The 14,375-nt window shown below is 39.2% G+C and overlaps 1 protein-coding gene across 4 annotated transcripts in view; it reads right to left on the bottom strand.

Annotated features, from left to right (window-relative positions):
• RBM27 (RNA binding motif protein 27) overlaps positions 1-13,750 on the bottom strand; it is a 76,409-nt gene extending 62,659 nt beyond the window's left edge. For all 4 annotated transcript variants that reach the window (XM_025447141.3, XM_025447143.3, XM_025447142.3 and 1 more), the window contains exons 1-2: positions 13,479-13,750; positions 998-1,116 (exon numbers count right to left, since the gene is read on the bottom strand). In XM_025447141.3, coding sequence (XP_025302926.1) covers positions 998-1,116; positions 13,479-13,537 — 178 coding nt within the window. In that variant the 5' untranslated portion in view covers positions 13,538-13,750. The remainder of the gene's footprint in view (positions 1-997; positions 1,117-13,478) is intronic.
• Between the last annotated feature and the right edge of the window lie 625 nt (positions 13,751-14,375).

The following is a 14,375-nucleotide window of genomic DNA, read 5'->3' as shown; positions in this document are numbered from 1 at the left end:
GGGAGGAGGAGAGGATGATTGGGGGCATGAGGTATAATATAGCGTACATAGTGCACTTGGGGGAAACTACTCAGAGAAGGTAACATTTGAGAAAAGACCAGAAACTGTAAGAGAAGAAACCATTTCAAGCAAGAGTAAAATGAGTTCAAAAGCCCTGAGTTCGGAACATGTTTAACATGCTGAAAAAAAGGCAATGGGGTCACAATGGCTAGAATGGAACAAGTGAGGGAGGGTGGTAAGAGACCACCTCTCTTTCCCTCTGCAGAGATTCAGCAGGGGAGGCCTCCAGGAAGCTCTGCAGGTCATGGAAAGTACTTTGGTAAGAAGATGGGAAGGCCCAAAGAGAAGAGGATTATGCCCATCTCTTCCTGTATAGCAAGAAGCTCCAGCCAGGGCGGGGCGGGGCGGGGGATGGGGGGGTGGCGGATAGCTTCATTGTCCTAATGAACAGTAAGCCTAAGCAGCTACATTCTCCTCAAACTGTTACCCCCAACCAGCAACTGGACTCTGCCACAAGCTATAGAGGGCCCATTCACCAAAAAAGCATTAGAATTACAACTGCTTCAACACAGGAAAACAGCAGAGAAGGAAAGGAAAGGGGGGGAAAAAGTCTTCCAAAATACATGATAAGGGGGATCCCTGGGTGGCTCAGGGGTTTAGTGCCTGCCTTTGGCCTAGGGTGTGATCCTGGAGTCCCGGGATCAAGTCCCACATCGGGCTTCTGCATGGAGCCTGCTTCTCCCTCTGCCTGTGTCTCTGCCTCTCTCTCTCTCTCTCTCTCTGTCTCTCATGAGTAAATAAATAAAATCTTTATTAAAAAAATACATGATAAATAATTAATAGGAATAGATATAGTCTAATAATTAATAGGAATAGATATAGTCTAATCTTAAAGGATGCTGACTGAATTCTTTCCTTCCAAGCTTTTATTTCCAAGATTTCATAAAGTTTTAAATTTAAAATCTTAAATATGTGGCTGAAAGCCCATAATAATTACCTTTTTGTAAAAAGACGTCAAGTTGATCAGCACAAAAGGCTTTCAATTCTTTCTCAGGTTTGTCCTTCTTGACCAGTGCTACAACATAGTTGGCTAAGGCTGAAGGGTCAGCATCACATCTAGTTACAAAAAGAGAAAACAAAAATTTTTAAACCTTTTTTCTTTTTTTTTCAAATAGCGATGTCATAAATGAAGTCACCCCTTTTAGAAAGCTAAAGGTCTTTAAAGTGACTGCAAACAAAGGCAACTTTAACAAATAGCATGTACAGACTGCAAACAAGATTGTCCTTTTCTGCTTATTTTTATAAAATTGTGTCTCCTATTTTCAATGTTTTAAGTAGACCCAGAATTTTGGACCAATTCTACATTTATTTGCTTTCTCAATGGTAACAGGGAAAGGGTGGCAATCAACCCCTGAGTTGTAGTGCTGTAGAAGCACTGTTGATATCCTCAAGAACTACCTGTTGTTCCATGTGACCACTGATGAAGAACCATGCCAAGTGATGAGACATCTTTCCCCAATCCCTATAACCCCAGACACCAGCAACCTAAAACAGTGATCGAGTCCACTAATAATCTTAGTATCTTAAGGATCTCTTTAAAAAATAATATAGGAAGGCTGACACCTTAAACATTACGGGCAAACACCCTAGCAGCTATAAGCCAGAAAGAAAAGATCTGGGACCTACAACAGAAAGAGAAACAATAGAAGGGCAGCAGGGACAACCTCCATCTATGTCTCTCTCTCTTTTTTTTTTTTTTTCCCTCTGGTCAGTAGTAACTGTCTTTTGACATTCAAAATCATCTATGACAGGGTAGCATATGTTCCCTGAGTTGTCAAACTCTGTAGCAATTTTCAGACCTAACGTTTTATCTATACTACAAAAAAATGAAAAGTTTTTGTGCTGTAAATATATATATATATATGGGAAAAATATTTTTTAATAAAGCTAATTCTCTGAACATCAATGCACATTTATGAATCAAATCTAAGAGAGCAAATCTCAATGACTCAATTTTATAAAACTCAGACCTAATAAAATGAATTGTGAGCAAGAGTCAAAGTGCAAAGGAAAGAGTGTAAGTGTCCAAGATGAGGAGCTACACAATAAAAACATGCAATTTAAAAGAAAACCAGAATTTCTTAAGTAAAAAATGTAAATTACATTTTCAGATTACCTTGGTAAATCCAACTGCTAAATTCTAAAATGGATATACAGATCAATAATAGAAAAACAAACGATCTGATTTAAAAAATGAGCAGAGGGCCAAAAAAAAACCCAAAAAACAAAACACCTGTCAACTGCACTTTAATTAAACAAAGAAAAAATAAAAAAAGAAAAAAACTGGCAGATGACCTCAATACACATTTTTCCAAAAAAGACATGCAAATGGCCAAGAGGCATTTAAAAAGATGTTCAACATTCCTAGCCATCAGGAAAATGCCAATCAAAACCACACTGAGATATCAACTCACACCTGTCAGAATGGCTATTATCACAAAGACAAGAGGGGTGCCTGGTGGGCTCAGTCAGTACAGCATGTGACTCGATCTCGGGGTTTTGAGTTCAAGCCCCATTTTGGGTAAAGAGGTTACTTAAAAAAAAAAAAAAATCTCTAAAAAAAAAATAAAAAACAATTGTTGGTAAGGATGTGGGGAAAAGGGAACCTTCATGCACTGGTTGATAGGAATGTAAACTGGTGCAGCTCCTATGGAAAACCGTATGAAGGTTCTTCAAAAAATTAAAAACAGAACTATCACATGATGCAATAATTCCACTTTTAGGTATTTACCTGAGGAAAATGAAAACACTAATTCAGATAGACATATGTACTCCATGTTCATCACAGCATAATTTACAATAGCCAAGATATGGAAACAACCAAAAAGTTCACTGATAGATGAATGAAGAAGACAACATGGAATACATACATACAATGTATTAATATTACTCAGCCGTAAAAAAAGAATGAAATCTTGCCATCTGCAACGACATGGATGAACCTAGAAGGTATATGCTAAGTGTGCTAAGTCAGAGGAAGACAAATACCATATGATTTCACTTACATGTGGAATCTAAAAAAACAAAACAAAACAGAAACACTCATAGATACAGGAAACAAACTGATGGTTGCCAGAGGGAAAGGGAGTTGGGTGGGATGGATAAAACAGGTGAGGGGGATTAAGAGACATAATCTTCCAGTTATAAAGAAAGAAAGACATGGGGATGTATAGCACAGGGAATATAGTCAATAATAACTTTTTATGGTGACAGACTGTAATTTGACTTCTTGTGGTGAGCACTCCACAGTGTATAAATCAAATCACCACGTTATATATATGAAACTAAAGATAACATTGTATGTAAATTACTCAATCTAAAAATTAGTAATATAAATAATAAAATGAATATATAGCATTTATACCTTCAAAAATGTTACACAGGCCATGCCCACCTTGGCTTATCTATAAACACCTTAAAACAGAAATACATAGATAGATTTAAACTCACTCCTGAAAACAGTTAAGATATTTGATCAATATATTTCTAATCAACATTCAAATGGAAAAGAGACTGTAAAAAAAAGAATCTATCACATTTTTACCTTTACTTAGAAAGTTCAGATCCTAGATAAAGAAGATATTCTAAACACAGAAAGAAAAGGTTTTTTAAAAAAGTTAAGAATGGCAGGGGGCATCTGGGTGGAGCAGTCGGTTAAGCTTAAGCGTCTGCCTTAGGCTCAGGTCATGATCCCCAGGTCCTGGGATAAAGCCTCCATGGAGAGTCTGCTTCTCTCTTTCCCTCTGCCTTACCCCCTGCCCCCCCACCATGCTTGCTCACTCATTCCTTCTCTCACGCTCTAATAAATAATTAAAATCTTTAAAAATTAAAAAAAAAAAGAATGGTAGAAAGAGGCAATGTCATTTTTTCTGCTGCTATGAGAACCTTTTAAGGAGACTCAGGAACCCCAACAGATAGAAAGGTGGGTAAGGGTATGAGGTTTCTAGTGAGAAGCAGGCAAAATTTTCAGATTATTGGATAAATGAGGGGAGTTAAACAAACCCAGGTATCTTACACATTTATCTAGCATTCAGATTCTGAAAAACAAATGCAGAGTGAGGTTGCTTCTGATGAAATACATTTTGATGTGATGGTGTTAAGCCTTAAGAGGAACAGTTACAAAAAAAAAAAAAAAAAAAAAAAAAAAAAAGAGGAACAGTTACAAGGTAAAAGAGCAGAAAAAAACTAGACACCAAGAGAGTGATCACAGATTTTAAATATCTGTGCAATATGAGTGAACAAGGTATTGTTAATAATAACAGATAGTTAAAATTCCATACCAAATACAAAAGCAGGTTTATAGCCAAAAGAATGGGACCATTTAAATTTAACAGCTCCTAATGTGTACCCATAAAGTGTACTATGAAGGAAATTGCTGGTCTGAAATAATAAGTCACACCAATTCAATGGTGAAACTTAAATACACCAGGGAGTTTTATGCTGTAATTTTCTGTACCTTTATGATTGTTCTTATTTATTCTTTCATCACCCCAACTATATAATCTTTAAAAACTGACAATTACAATACTGCAGTAGCTATGGCACTGAGGCTAACAGTAGCCCAACTAGACTTCCAGAAGTGTGTCACAAAAATCTGAGCATGACTAAGATCCTTGATAATTTACAAGACAAATTCAAGACCACTTCTTACTTCTCTTACCCCGGAGTATTTAAAATCTTTTAGCTATTTATTTGTAATCAAAGCTTATGGAAATTCATTCTGGCTTAACTACAGGGACAAGTCTATTTGGGAATGAAAAGGGTTTTAAAATTTTGGACCCATGGCTATGTTACACACATTTCTAGATAGAAAGAGGCTTCTATTATAACAATGAGATTAGAAAACAGAATAATACCTATCTAAAATTACTATTCTACTATACACTTTAAAAGGCCTTAACAGTACAATGAACTATTTATTTTATAGATATCTATAAAACTTATATATAAATTTGTAAATATGTAAAGACAAATGAAGAGATCCACTCAAGATAAGAAAGCACACCTGTGGAACACCCAGCTGCAATTCCACAGAGTAAAATCTATTTTACACTACATATACTTTACTAGTTTTGTAAATCTGCATGAGAATACATTCTACGGCTCAACCAGTAGTTACCTTCCAATTAAAATAAAGAATGAACAAAAGAAATTTTTGTAAGTTTAATGGAAATTAGGGCAACCCCGGTGGCTCAGCGGTTTAGCGCCGCCTTCAGCCCAGGGCCTGATCGAGTCCCACATCAGGCTCCCTGCATGCAGCCTGCTTCTCCCTCTGCCTGTGTCTCTGTCTCTCTGTCTCTCTCTCTCTCTCTCTGCCTCTCTCTCTCTCTCTCTCTCTTTCTGTGTCTCTCATGAATAAATAAAATCTTTAAAAATAATAATAAAAATAAAATAATGGAAATTAGAAATATGAGGACTCCTTATAATCTACATCTTGCATTATAATATTCTAAGAAAATATTTCAATTTTTTAATTTAAAAAATAAAAATGAGGGATCCCTGGGTGGCGTAGCGGTTTGGCGCCTGCCTTTGGCCCAGGGCGTGATCCTGGAGACCCGGGATCGAATCCCACATCGGGCTCCCTGGTGCATGGAGCCTGCTTCTGTCTCTGCCTGTGTCTCTGCCTCTCTCTCTCTCTCTGTGACTATCGTAAATAAAAAAAAAAAAAAAAAAAAAAAGTTAAAAAAAAATAAATAAAAAATAAAAATGAACTAGAATGAATTTTTATCAGGGCAAGTTAATAGAAATATTGCCTTAAAAAATTTCTTATCCATAAAAATCTCAAATTTGTCTTTTTCCTCCTTAATGAAATATCCACTGCAGGTATATGACACATCTGTTATCCCGGAACATCAGCTTTACAGATTTTAGACATATATCCAATCCCAAGACCAAAGAGTAAAGGTCTTACCTTAGGCCCTAAGCCAAGAAACACTACTTAAAAGTTATCAGAGTCTATTTGTTTTAGGAAAACACCAACACTACTTAAACCTTTTCCACTTTCAGGAAAATCTACAGGTTTCTGAATACAGGCTCATTTTTAAGTTCTACCTTAGTGTGACACTTGTTTCAGAAGTGACACTATTCATGAATATGCTACTGAGCCAGAGAGGAAAAAAACCTCCTGATCTTAATGTGCATCAAAAGCCACTAAAAATGTTCATATTCTTGGGGTACCTGCGTGGCTCAGTTGGTCAAGCATCCGATTCTTTGTTTCAGCTCTTGTGATTTCAGGGTCCTGAGATGGAGGCCCAAGTAGGGCTCTGAATTCAGTGGGGAGGCTCCTTGAGTTTTTTTTTTTTTTTTAAGTTTTTTTTATTTATTCATGGGACACAGAGAGAGAGAGGCAGAAACATAGGCAGAGAGAGAAGCAGGTTCCATGCAGGGAGCCTGATGTGGGACTCAATCCCGATCCCGGGACTCCAGATCATGCTCTGACCCAAAGGCACAGACACTCAACCGCTGAGCCACCCAGGGGTCCCACTCCTTGAGCTTCCCTCTCTCCCTTCACACAGGCACGCACAGTTACACACGTTCCCTCTCTAAAATAAATCTTATAAAAAAAAAAAAAAAGGTTCATATTCTCTAATCAGTAGTTATGGGAAATCAGCCTCAGGAAATAAAGCCAAATATAGAAAATACTGATACCTAATTAACACTAAATATATATAATTAAATATATATGGTATAAAAACAGCATTATTTTTAACAGAAAAAGTAAAGTCAACATAACCATTTCACTGTTAAATGTTTATGAAACATTAGACATCCAAAGTGAAGGTTATATAAAAATAACACACAAATATGAAAAATGTTTCCTTTTTTTAATTAATTAATTAATTTATTTATGATAGTCACAGAGAGAGAGAGAGGCAGAGACACAGGCAGAGGGAGAAGCAGGCTCCATGCACCGGGAGCCCAATATGGGATTCGATCCCGGGTCTCCAGGATTGCGCCCTGGGCCAAAGGCAGGTGCCAAACCACTGCGCCACCCAGGGATCCCTGAAAAATGTTTCTGATGTAAAGTCAAATGGAGAAATCCAGATAAAAAATTTTACCTTTGATTATGATAACAGCTACCTGGAAGTTTATATATACACAAGAGAAACTAGAAATAAATACACGCAAGTAATTGTATTATTTTTCTTTCTGCATTTTCTGTAATATAATAAACAGTAATTTTATTTTTACTTTATAAGAAAAAAAGTAAAAAACCAAAAAGTCTGCTTTTGTTATTTCTTTGGTAAAACAAAACTGGACAAACAAGTAAAGAAGGGGACACCTGGCTGATTCAGTTGGTAGAGCATGCAATTCTCAATCTCAGGGTTGTAAGTTCAAAGCCCATGTTGGGTATTGGGGTTACTTAAAACAAAATTTTAGGGCAGCCCGGGTGGCTCAGTAGTTTAGCACCACCTTCAGCCTTCAGCCCAGGGTGCGATCCTGGAGACCCGGGATTGAGTCCCACGTTAGGCTCCCTGCACAGAGCCTGTTTCTCCCTCACCCTGTGTCTCTGCCTGCCTCTCTCTCTCTCTCTCTCTCATGAATAAATAAAATCTTTAAAAAAAAAAAAAAAAAAGACAGGAAAAAAAAGGAGAAAAATAAATAAAATCTGAGGTGACATTTTCAAATTGTTCATGTGAATAACTATTAAGTTCTAAAAATCTGTTAACACATACTAAAGAGAAGGAAATAATGGCACTTCTACTTCTTTTCAAATGAAAGCTTTCATCTTCCCCTTAATTAATTAGAGGCTTTCATGAACAGAAAAAAATACCCCTAGATTTATTTTGGGTAAAAAAATATATTTAAACATACATCTGTCAGTTGCAAATACCACTTTGATATGTTCACTATGGCTCACAGAGCAGTAGTTACCACCTAAGTACACCCTGAAAATTAGACTATAAGAAAAATCTTCCTTTTTAATTGTCAACCAACCTATATGTACATATAAGGACACTGATTCATTTAAACATTTATTGAATGTTCACTAAATGCCAAGCATATTGCTTGGTAATGGAATTACTCTGAGCAAGACAGACCTTGCCCTGCAGTATAGTGGCCAAGAAATTAAAATAAAAACAAATAATTACAGTACAAAATAACAAATGATTAAAAAAAATTAACAGCAAAGTAAGTAATAACCCTGTGAGGGGATGAGACAAGGCAGTGATAGGAAACAGGGCTATAAAAGCAACTTCTGGCTTTTAGCCTACAGCAATTGGGCCAGGAAGAATGAAGTCAGACATATTTAGGAGGCAGACCAAAGGACACAAGAGCAAATATGTCCTTAACTTAGTATACTAAAGCATGCCAAGAAGTCTTCTGGTCAAAATAAGTCCTTTACTGTGAAATAGTTAATGGTCTCCTTAAACAAGTCTCACAGCACTTTGGAAGCACCTTGATTCTTGAAGCCACAAAGCACATTATCAGAACTTCTCAGTCTTAAGAACATACCTCCAAAATACTCATTTCACCTTTGCAGTTATCTGAGATGTGAGGTCTCAGAGTCGCTAGGTGACTATTTTTTGTCCCATTTGAGCAGCCCCAGACATTAGAGTCTAATGTGATAAGGATTGCAAATCTATGGCAGCATGTAAACTCTAGTTTGTCCGAAGTATAACCCCTCTGTGACCAGTGAACCAATAAAATGATCTCAGTCTGTGAAACTTATTGCTGCCTTATCCATCATACTCAGAGATGACAACACATTCAATCTCCTAGTGCACTTAAAAAGACCTTGATAAGGACTGAACTCACAGAATCTGCACATCAAAGCCATAGCTTTCACTAGCAATTCCCAGTCCTACCTACAGGGCCCGTGGTGAGACTAGCTCTGGCATGCACTAGTCTGGTACTTTGTAAGTGGCAGTAGAGCTTAACATTAATAAGTAAAATATTTTTGCAAAAACAGTTTAATATATTTTCCTATTTCAAAAACCATAAAATTTCATTTATATTTAATGATTCTAAGGTACACAGGCCTTTTTTATAGACTGCACATTAATATTCATATCATATCTGTGAGGTAGGTAGAAGGCTAATATGATTAACTGTTTAGAGAAAATTCAGAGAATTTCTCCTAAGTCACACAGTGAATCAGAGATAGAGAACTAGAAACTAAATGCTCTGATTCACATAATGATATTTTACTACAATAGACAGATACTATCACTCTTTTTAAAACATATACCAAGACAAATTTTTATAATAAGCCAAACAAGCAGCCTTGAATTATATATATGCTTATATATACTTAATATATCTAGTATAAATAACCTAAAACATTTCCTTAAAAACGTAGTTGGGTAGAAATCCATGTTATTGAAAAAATGCTCGCCTGTACTTTTCCTAAACTTTTAATCTTCAGTGATTAATATATTCCCTAGATTTACTTAAGACTTTACTCTTAAAGGGCTCACATACTGAAAATGAGAAGTTATTTCTAACGGAAAGAAACCATGACATCTCCCAATTGTGCATAATCCCTACGTAGTCTAAGATATCTAGGATATCTGGAAGTGAGGAAAGATAAAGACCTCAAACAAGACTTCTGAGTTCAGTCTGTGAATGTAGCAGTTAGAAAAGAGATATAAAATTCTTGAGTAAGATGTTTTTTTTCCCCTTGACTGCACTGCCAACGAGAATGGTGCTAGGTTTTGTTCTAGCCAGTTAAAGGAGTCATTTCTTCCATGTACCCTCCTTCTGTCTTTCCTCTAGTAAAAGTAGTAAGTAGGTCCCACATCTACAATAGGAGCAGGAAGTAACAGATAAGCTCTAACAGCATATGATATTTTTATTTTGTCTATAGGGAATAATTACACATAAACTGGCTTGGTTTAGAAATACCCCAATGCATGCCTTTGTTTCACCAGTGACAAGACACAACATGCTTAAAAATATTTTATAAATTTAGTTAAAAATGCAACAGTGGATCATGCACAGGGATAGTATGAATCCAACATATCCATGCAACTCCATTATCTGAAAACCTAACAACTGCTCTGAAATGCTATGTTTTAACATGCCAATCTGCCATGAAAATCTTCTTCAGTCTGGAATATGCAAAAAGTAAATTTACAAATATAATCCATTTTAGCATGTCATTTATTACATTTTAGGGTATCTAAACAAACAAAAAATAATCTCCCACAACAACATACTAAGAATGAAAATACGTACATCTGTATTTGCTATTTCTTTTTTTTTTACATTTGCTATTTCTTATTACCAATTCCATCCAAAGCCATTACTACTATGAGTTAAAAATGAGTACTTTTATTTTGTACTTCTAGGAAAGCCAACCATATTATCAAAGTCTAAGCACTGATTTTAGCTCTTTTTAACCCTAAAGAAGAAATGAATTTATTTTAAAGAAAACAAGCGGGATCCCTGGGTGGCGCAGCGGTTTGGCGCCTGCCTTTGGCCCAGGGCATGATCCTGGAGACCCGGGATCGAATCCCACGTCGGGCTCCCAGTGCATGGAGCCTGCTTCTCCCTCTGCCTATGTCTCTGCCTCTCTCTCTCTCTGTGACGATCATAAATAATAAATAAAAATTAAAAAAAAAAAAAAAAAAAAAGAAAACAAGCATGATGTGTTTTCAGTTGAACACGAAACTCAAAACAAATGGGAAAACCAAAATCAAATAATCACTTTAAAGAGAATTTTACCCATGAAAATTACAGAATATCTATAAACTTATCTCTATAGCCAAATAAAAATAAATAAATAAAAAGTAAAAACAAAACCCAAGAGAAAACACTATTGAGAGGTTTAAGTTCCTATCCAAACTAAATTTTCATATTAATAAAAAAAAAAAAAAAAAACAGGGCAGCCCGGGTGGCTCAGCGGTTTAGCGCCGCCTTCATTCAGCCCAGGGTGTGATCCTGGAGACCCGGAATCGAGTCCCACATCAGACTTCCTGCATGGAGCCTGATTCTCCCTCTGCCTGTGTTTCTGCCTCTCTCTCTCTCTCTCTCTGTTTCTCATGAATAAATAAATTAAATATTTAGAAAAAAAAAAAAAAAAAAAAACAGGGGCGCCTGTCTGGCTCAGTTAGCAGTCAACATCTGTCTTTGGCTCAGGTCAGGATCCCAGGCTCCTGAGACTGGGCCCCAGGCTCTGCTCTCGTGGGGTACGACCTCTACGTGGGGTACGACCTCTACGACCTCTCCCTCTGCCCCTCCCCTCACTCATGTGCACACTCTCTCAAATAAATAAATAAATAATCTTCAAAAAGGAAAAAAAAAAGAAAAAACCAAGACCACTACCCAGAAGAAAACATTTTAGGGAGCTTAATAAAGAAGGGCAACTAACTTTAACACCAAAACTTGTCACCTTCTACCGAAGACACACACATTTAATCCTTTTAGAAGGATCTTTACCAACAAACTCGGAGCCCTTATGCAAAACTGTCACACACACACAAGGGTTTATGTTAAAGAACATGAAGGTAAAGAATATTTTAAACACAGACTTTTTTCTTTTTTTCAGCCTGTTCCATATATGGTCAATTTCACTAAACCTATTTCATTTATTTCCCACCTTGGTCACAATCCATCTCCTTCTTTGTGTTCCAAAACTTTACTGTAGAAAAAGTATGATGCACACTCAAGAGGCCCATATTCTTCCACAAAACTTTTAAGGAAATCATCACTAACATAAAACCCAAAAGTCCTTAGTGTACTTTCATTCGTACCTGGTACCTGTACTCTAATCACATACTCCTCATCTTAAGAATGTAAATAGCACCTCAGACATCAAAATTCTCCTAATGCTGCCTCCTTTAACCATCCTACCTGCACAAGGCTGACACATCGGACTACAGATGACTCTCTTCCTAGGTGTTTACATCCAAGAAATCAACTAGCAAAACAACAAACCAGGTTAGTTAACAACATTTCTCCAGAGGATCAGGAAATAGATAATGGGGGGAAGTAGCTGTCTCCCAAGAGCCCCAACTTTACCGATAGCTCCATGTGTCCCAAACTAGCCCTCATTTCCACCTCTGAAAAACTTTTTTTTTTTTTTTTCACTAAAACGATCTTATCTAATGAATCATGGCCAGCCCATCTCTTCCTCATCACCCCTTTACCTTGGGCCAGTACCTCATCTCTAATAGGATAACTAAGGAGTAGAAAATAGGAGAGCACAGGAAATGATCCCTTCCCTTCCCTTTCCATGCCTTCTTTCCCAAGGGAGTTAGATATCGTCTCTCTCCAACCCTCCCTTCAGCATTCCCTCTCTTCCCTGTATGGGATGTTTCAGAAACCAGCTATACCCCAGTATCCCAAATAAACACGCCACAATCCGACCCTCCAAAAATGGTTATAAAACGAAAAAAGCTCATACCTCTGCTATCCCATTAAACTGTCCCAATATTTCTACAACTACTACCCAATATATATATATATATATATATATATTTTAACAACCAGCCCTTCTCTCTCTTTTCAGTTCCTCAACAAAAATCCTACACCTCAGCAGCCTCAGTGGCCCACACAACCCTGCAACAGTATTTACAGAGCTCTTAAGTCTTCCTGCCACCCCTTTTATTCCTCCAGGAGCTGGAACTAAAATTGCTTACATGCTATGGGAAAACCCCTTTCAAATACTCCTCCAATACTACTAAATTCCAGGGTAGCCCTTTCAGCCCTTCAAATTTAAAACCTCGGTTTTTTCCAACCCCTAATGGTATTTAGAAGTTATTAGTTCTCCCAGCATTAACAACTCTAGGATAGTATTTTAAAATCCCCTCAATATCCTTGCTATCATACCTAACAGCTTTCCAGTAATTCCCCAAAACACCTCAATGCCCACATAGCCCTTTGAACTAGCCCCATGTTTCTCAAATCCTTCAAAATTCCTGAATCCTTAGAGCTCATCAATAATCGCTATAAAGCCCCCAAGGTCCCTACTATTCCTTTCTGCCCTCACGTTTCTAAGAGGCCCTCAGTACTCTGCTCCTGGATCGTTTAGTCCCGTACGAATATTGTTTAATAAAGCCCTCGACACCCTGCTACACCCTTGGAGAGCCCAATATTCACATTTAAAAATCCCTCGATAGCCTGGAGATCTCTCGCAGTTCTCAAATAGCAAAATTGTGAATTCCCTCTGAGCGCCTGCTACCCCTTCCAGCACCCCACAATCTATATTTAAAAAGCCCTCGCCGTCCTTGCCGCCCCCCCCCCCCCGCCCGGTCCCACAAGCCACACCGCCGCTACGCCCCTGGCTCTCCTCCCCCCGCCGCCCCCCCCCCCCCCCACGACGGTGCTAGTACTACCGCGAAGACGTCGCCGGGACCTCCCGGCCGCGGCCCCTCCGCCCCGCCCTCCCCCACGCCGCCTCCCCTCCCCCCACGCCCCCGCGGCCCCCAACGCCCACGTTCGCCGGCCCCGGCCCAGCCTGGCTCACTCACATCGGCTCCAGTAACTTGGCCAGCCAGGACTTGAGGGCATCCACATCCTCTATGAGCATGGTGCGGGGAAGGCGGGCTCGGCCGCCGCTCTTACTCGGGCCTGCCGCGGGTGCCCCCTCGCCGCCTCCTCACGCCCTCTTCACAGCTCCCGGTGCCCCAGCCCACCGGGCATCTTAGGAGACTTCAACCTACTCCCCCGGCCGGGGCCTAACAGGAACTAACCCAAGAGCCCTCACTCAACCTAGCCCGACGGCTCAGGCGGGCGGGAGATAGCGCCGAGTGGCGGGCGCAAGAACCAATAGAAGCAAGAGGGCCGTGCGCGCAGAGCCAATGACAAGGCTCGCTCGCCCCGCCGGCCGGCCGTACCCAGTTAGGGAGGAGGGATGCAGCAAGGTAGGTGGAGAGCTTACGTGAACTCCTGGTGCAAGATGGTATCTTGGAGAAGGTGCTGTGCCTCTTAAAGGGGCCGCAGCACGTTTTTTGACCACGCCGCCGCCCGCCGCGGAACACCGGTGCCTGAGACTGGGAGTGCCTGGGGGAACCCGGCGAGCCCCTCAGCCTGCTTCCTTCCTCTCGTTTTTTTTTTTTTTTTCCTGGAAACACACTTGTGTCCCGAAATGACTCAGCTGTAGTAAATCTGCAACACAACGTGCAATACGTTCACGTTCGACACATTGCACAGAATGCAAAAATTTACTTCCCCCCCCCCCCTTACACAATCATTTTGCTCAGCACACATGCTTGCATTTTTCGCCGCTGTGCTTAAGTTACGCAGAAGGTTTCTGACAACCATGCCTCCGACTCCCAATAATCGTCATTTTTAAAACGTGGCGCACAGTTGTAAAAGGCTGAGGCCATTTCAATTTTACCAGTATTTTTAATACATGCTTTACTTAC

Source organism: Canis lupus, chromosome 2 (genome assembly GCF_003254725.2).
Source record: "Canis lupus dingo isolate Sandy chromosome 2, ASM325472v2, whole genome shotgun sequence".
NCBI lineage: Eukaryota > Metazoa > Chordata > Mammalia > Carnivora > Canidae > Canis > Canis lupus.
The sequence above is the reverse complement of the archived record's forward strand: the minus strand, read 5'-3'. Positions and strand labels throughout refer to the sequence as shown.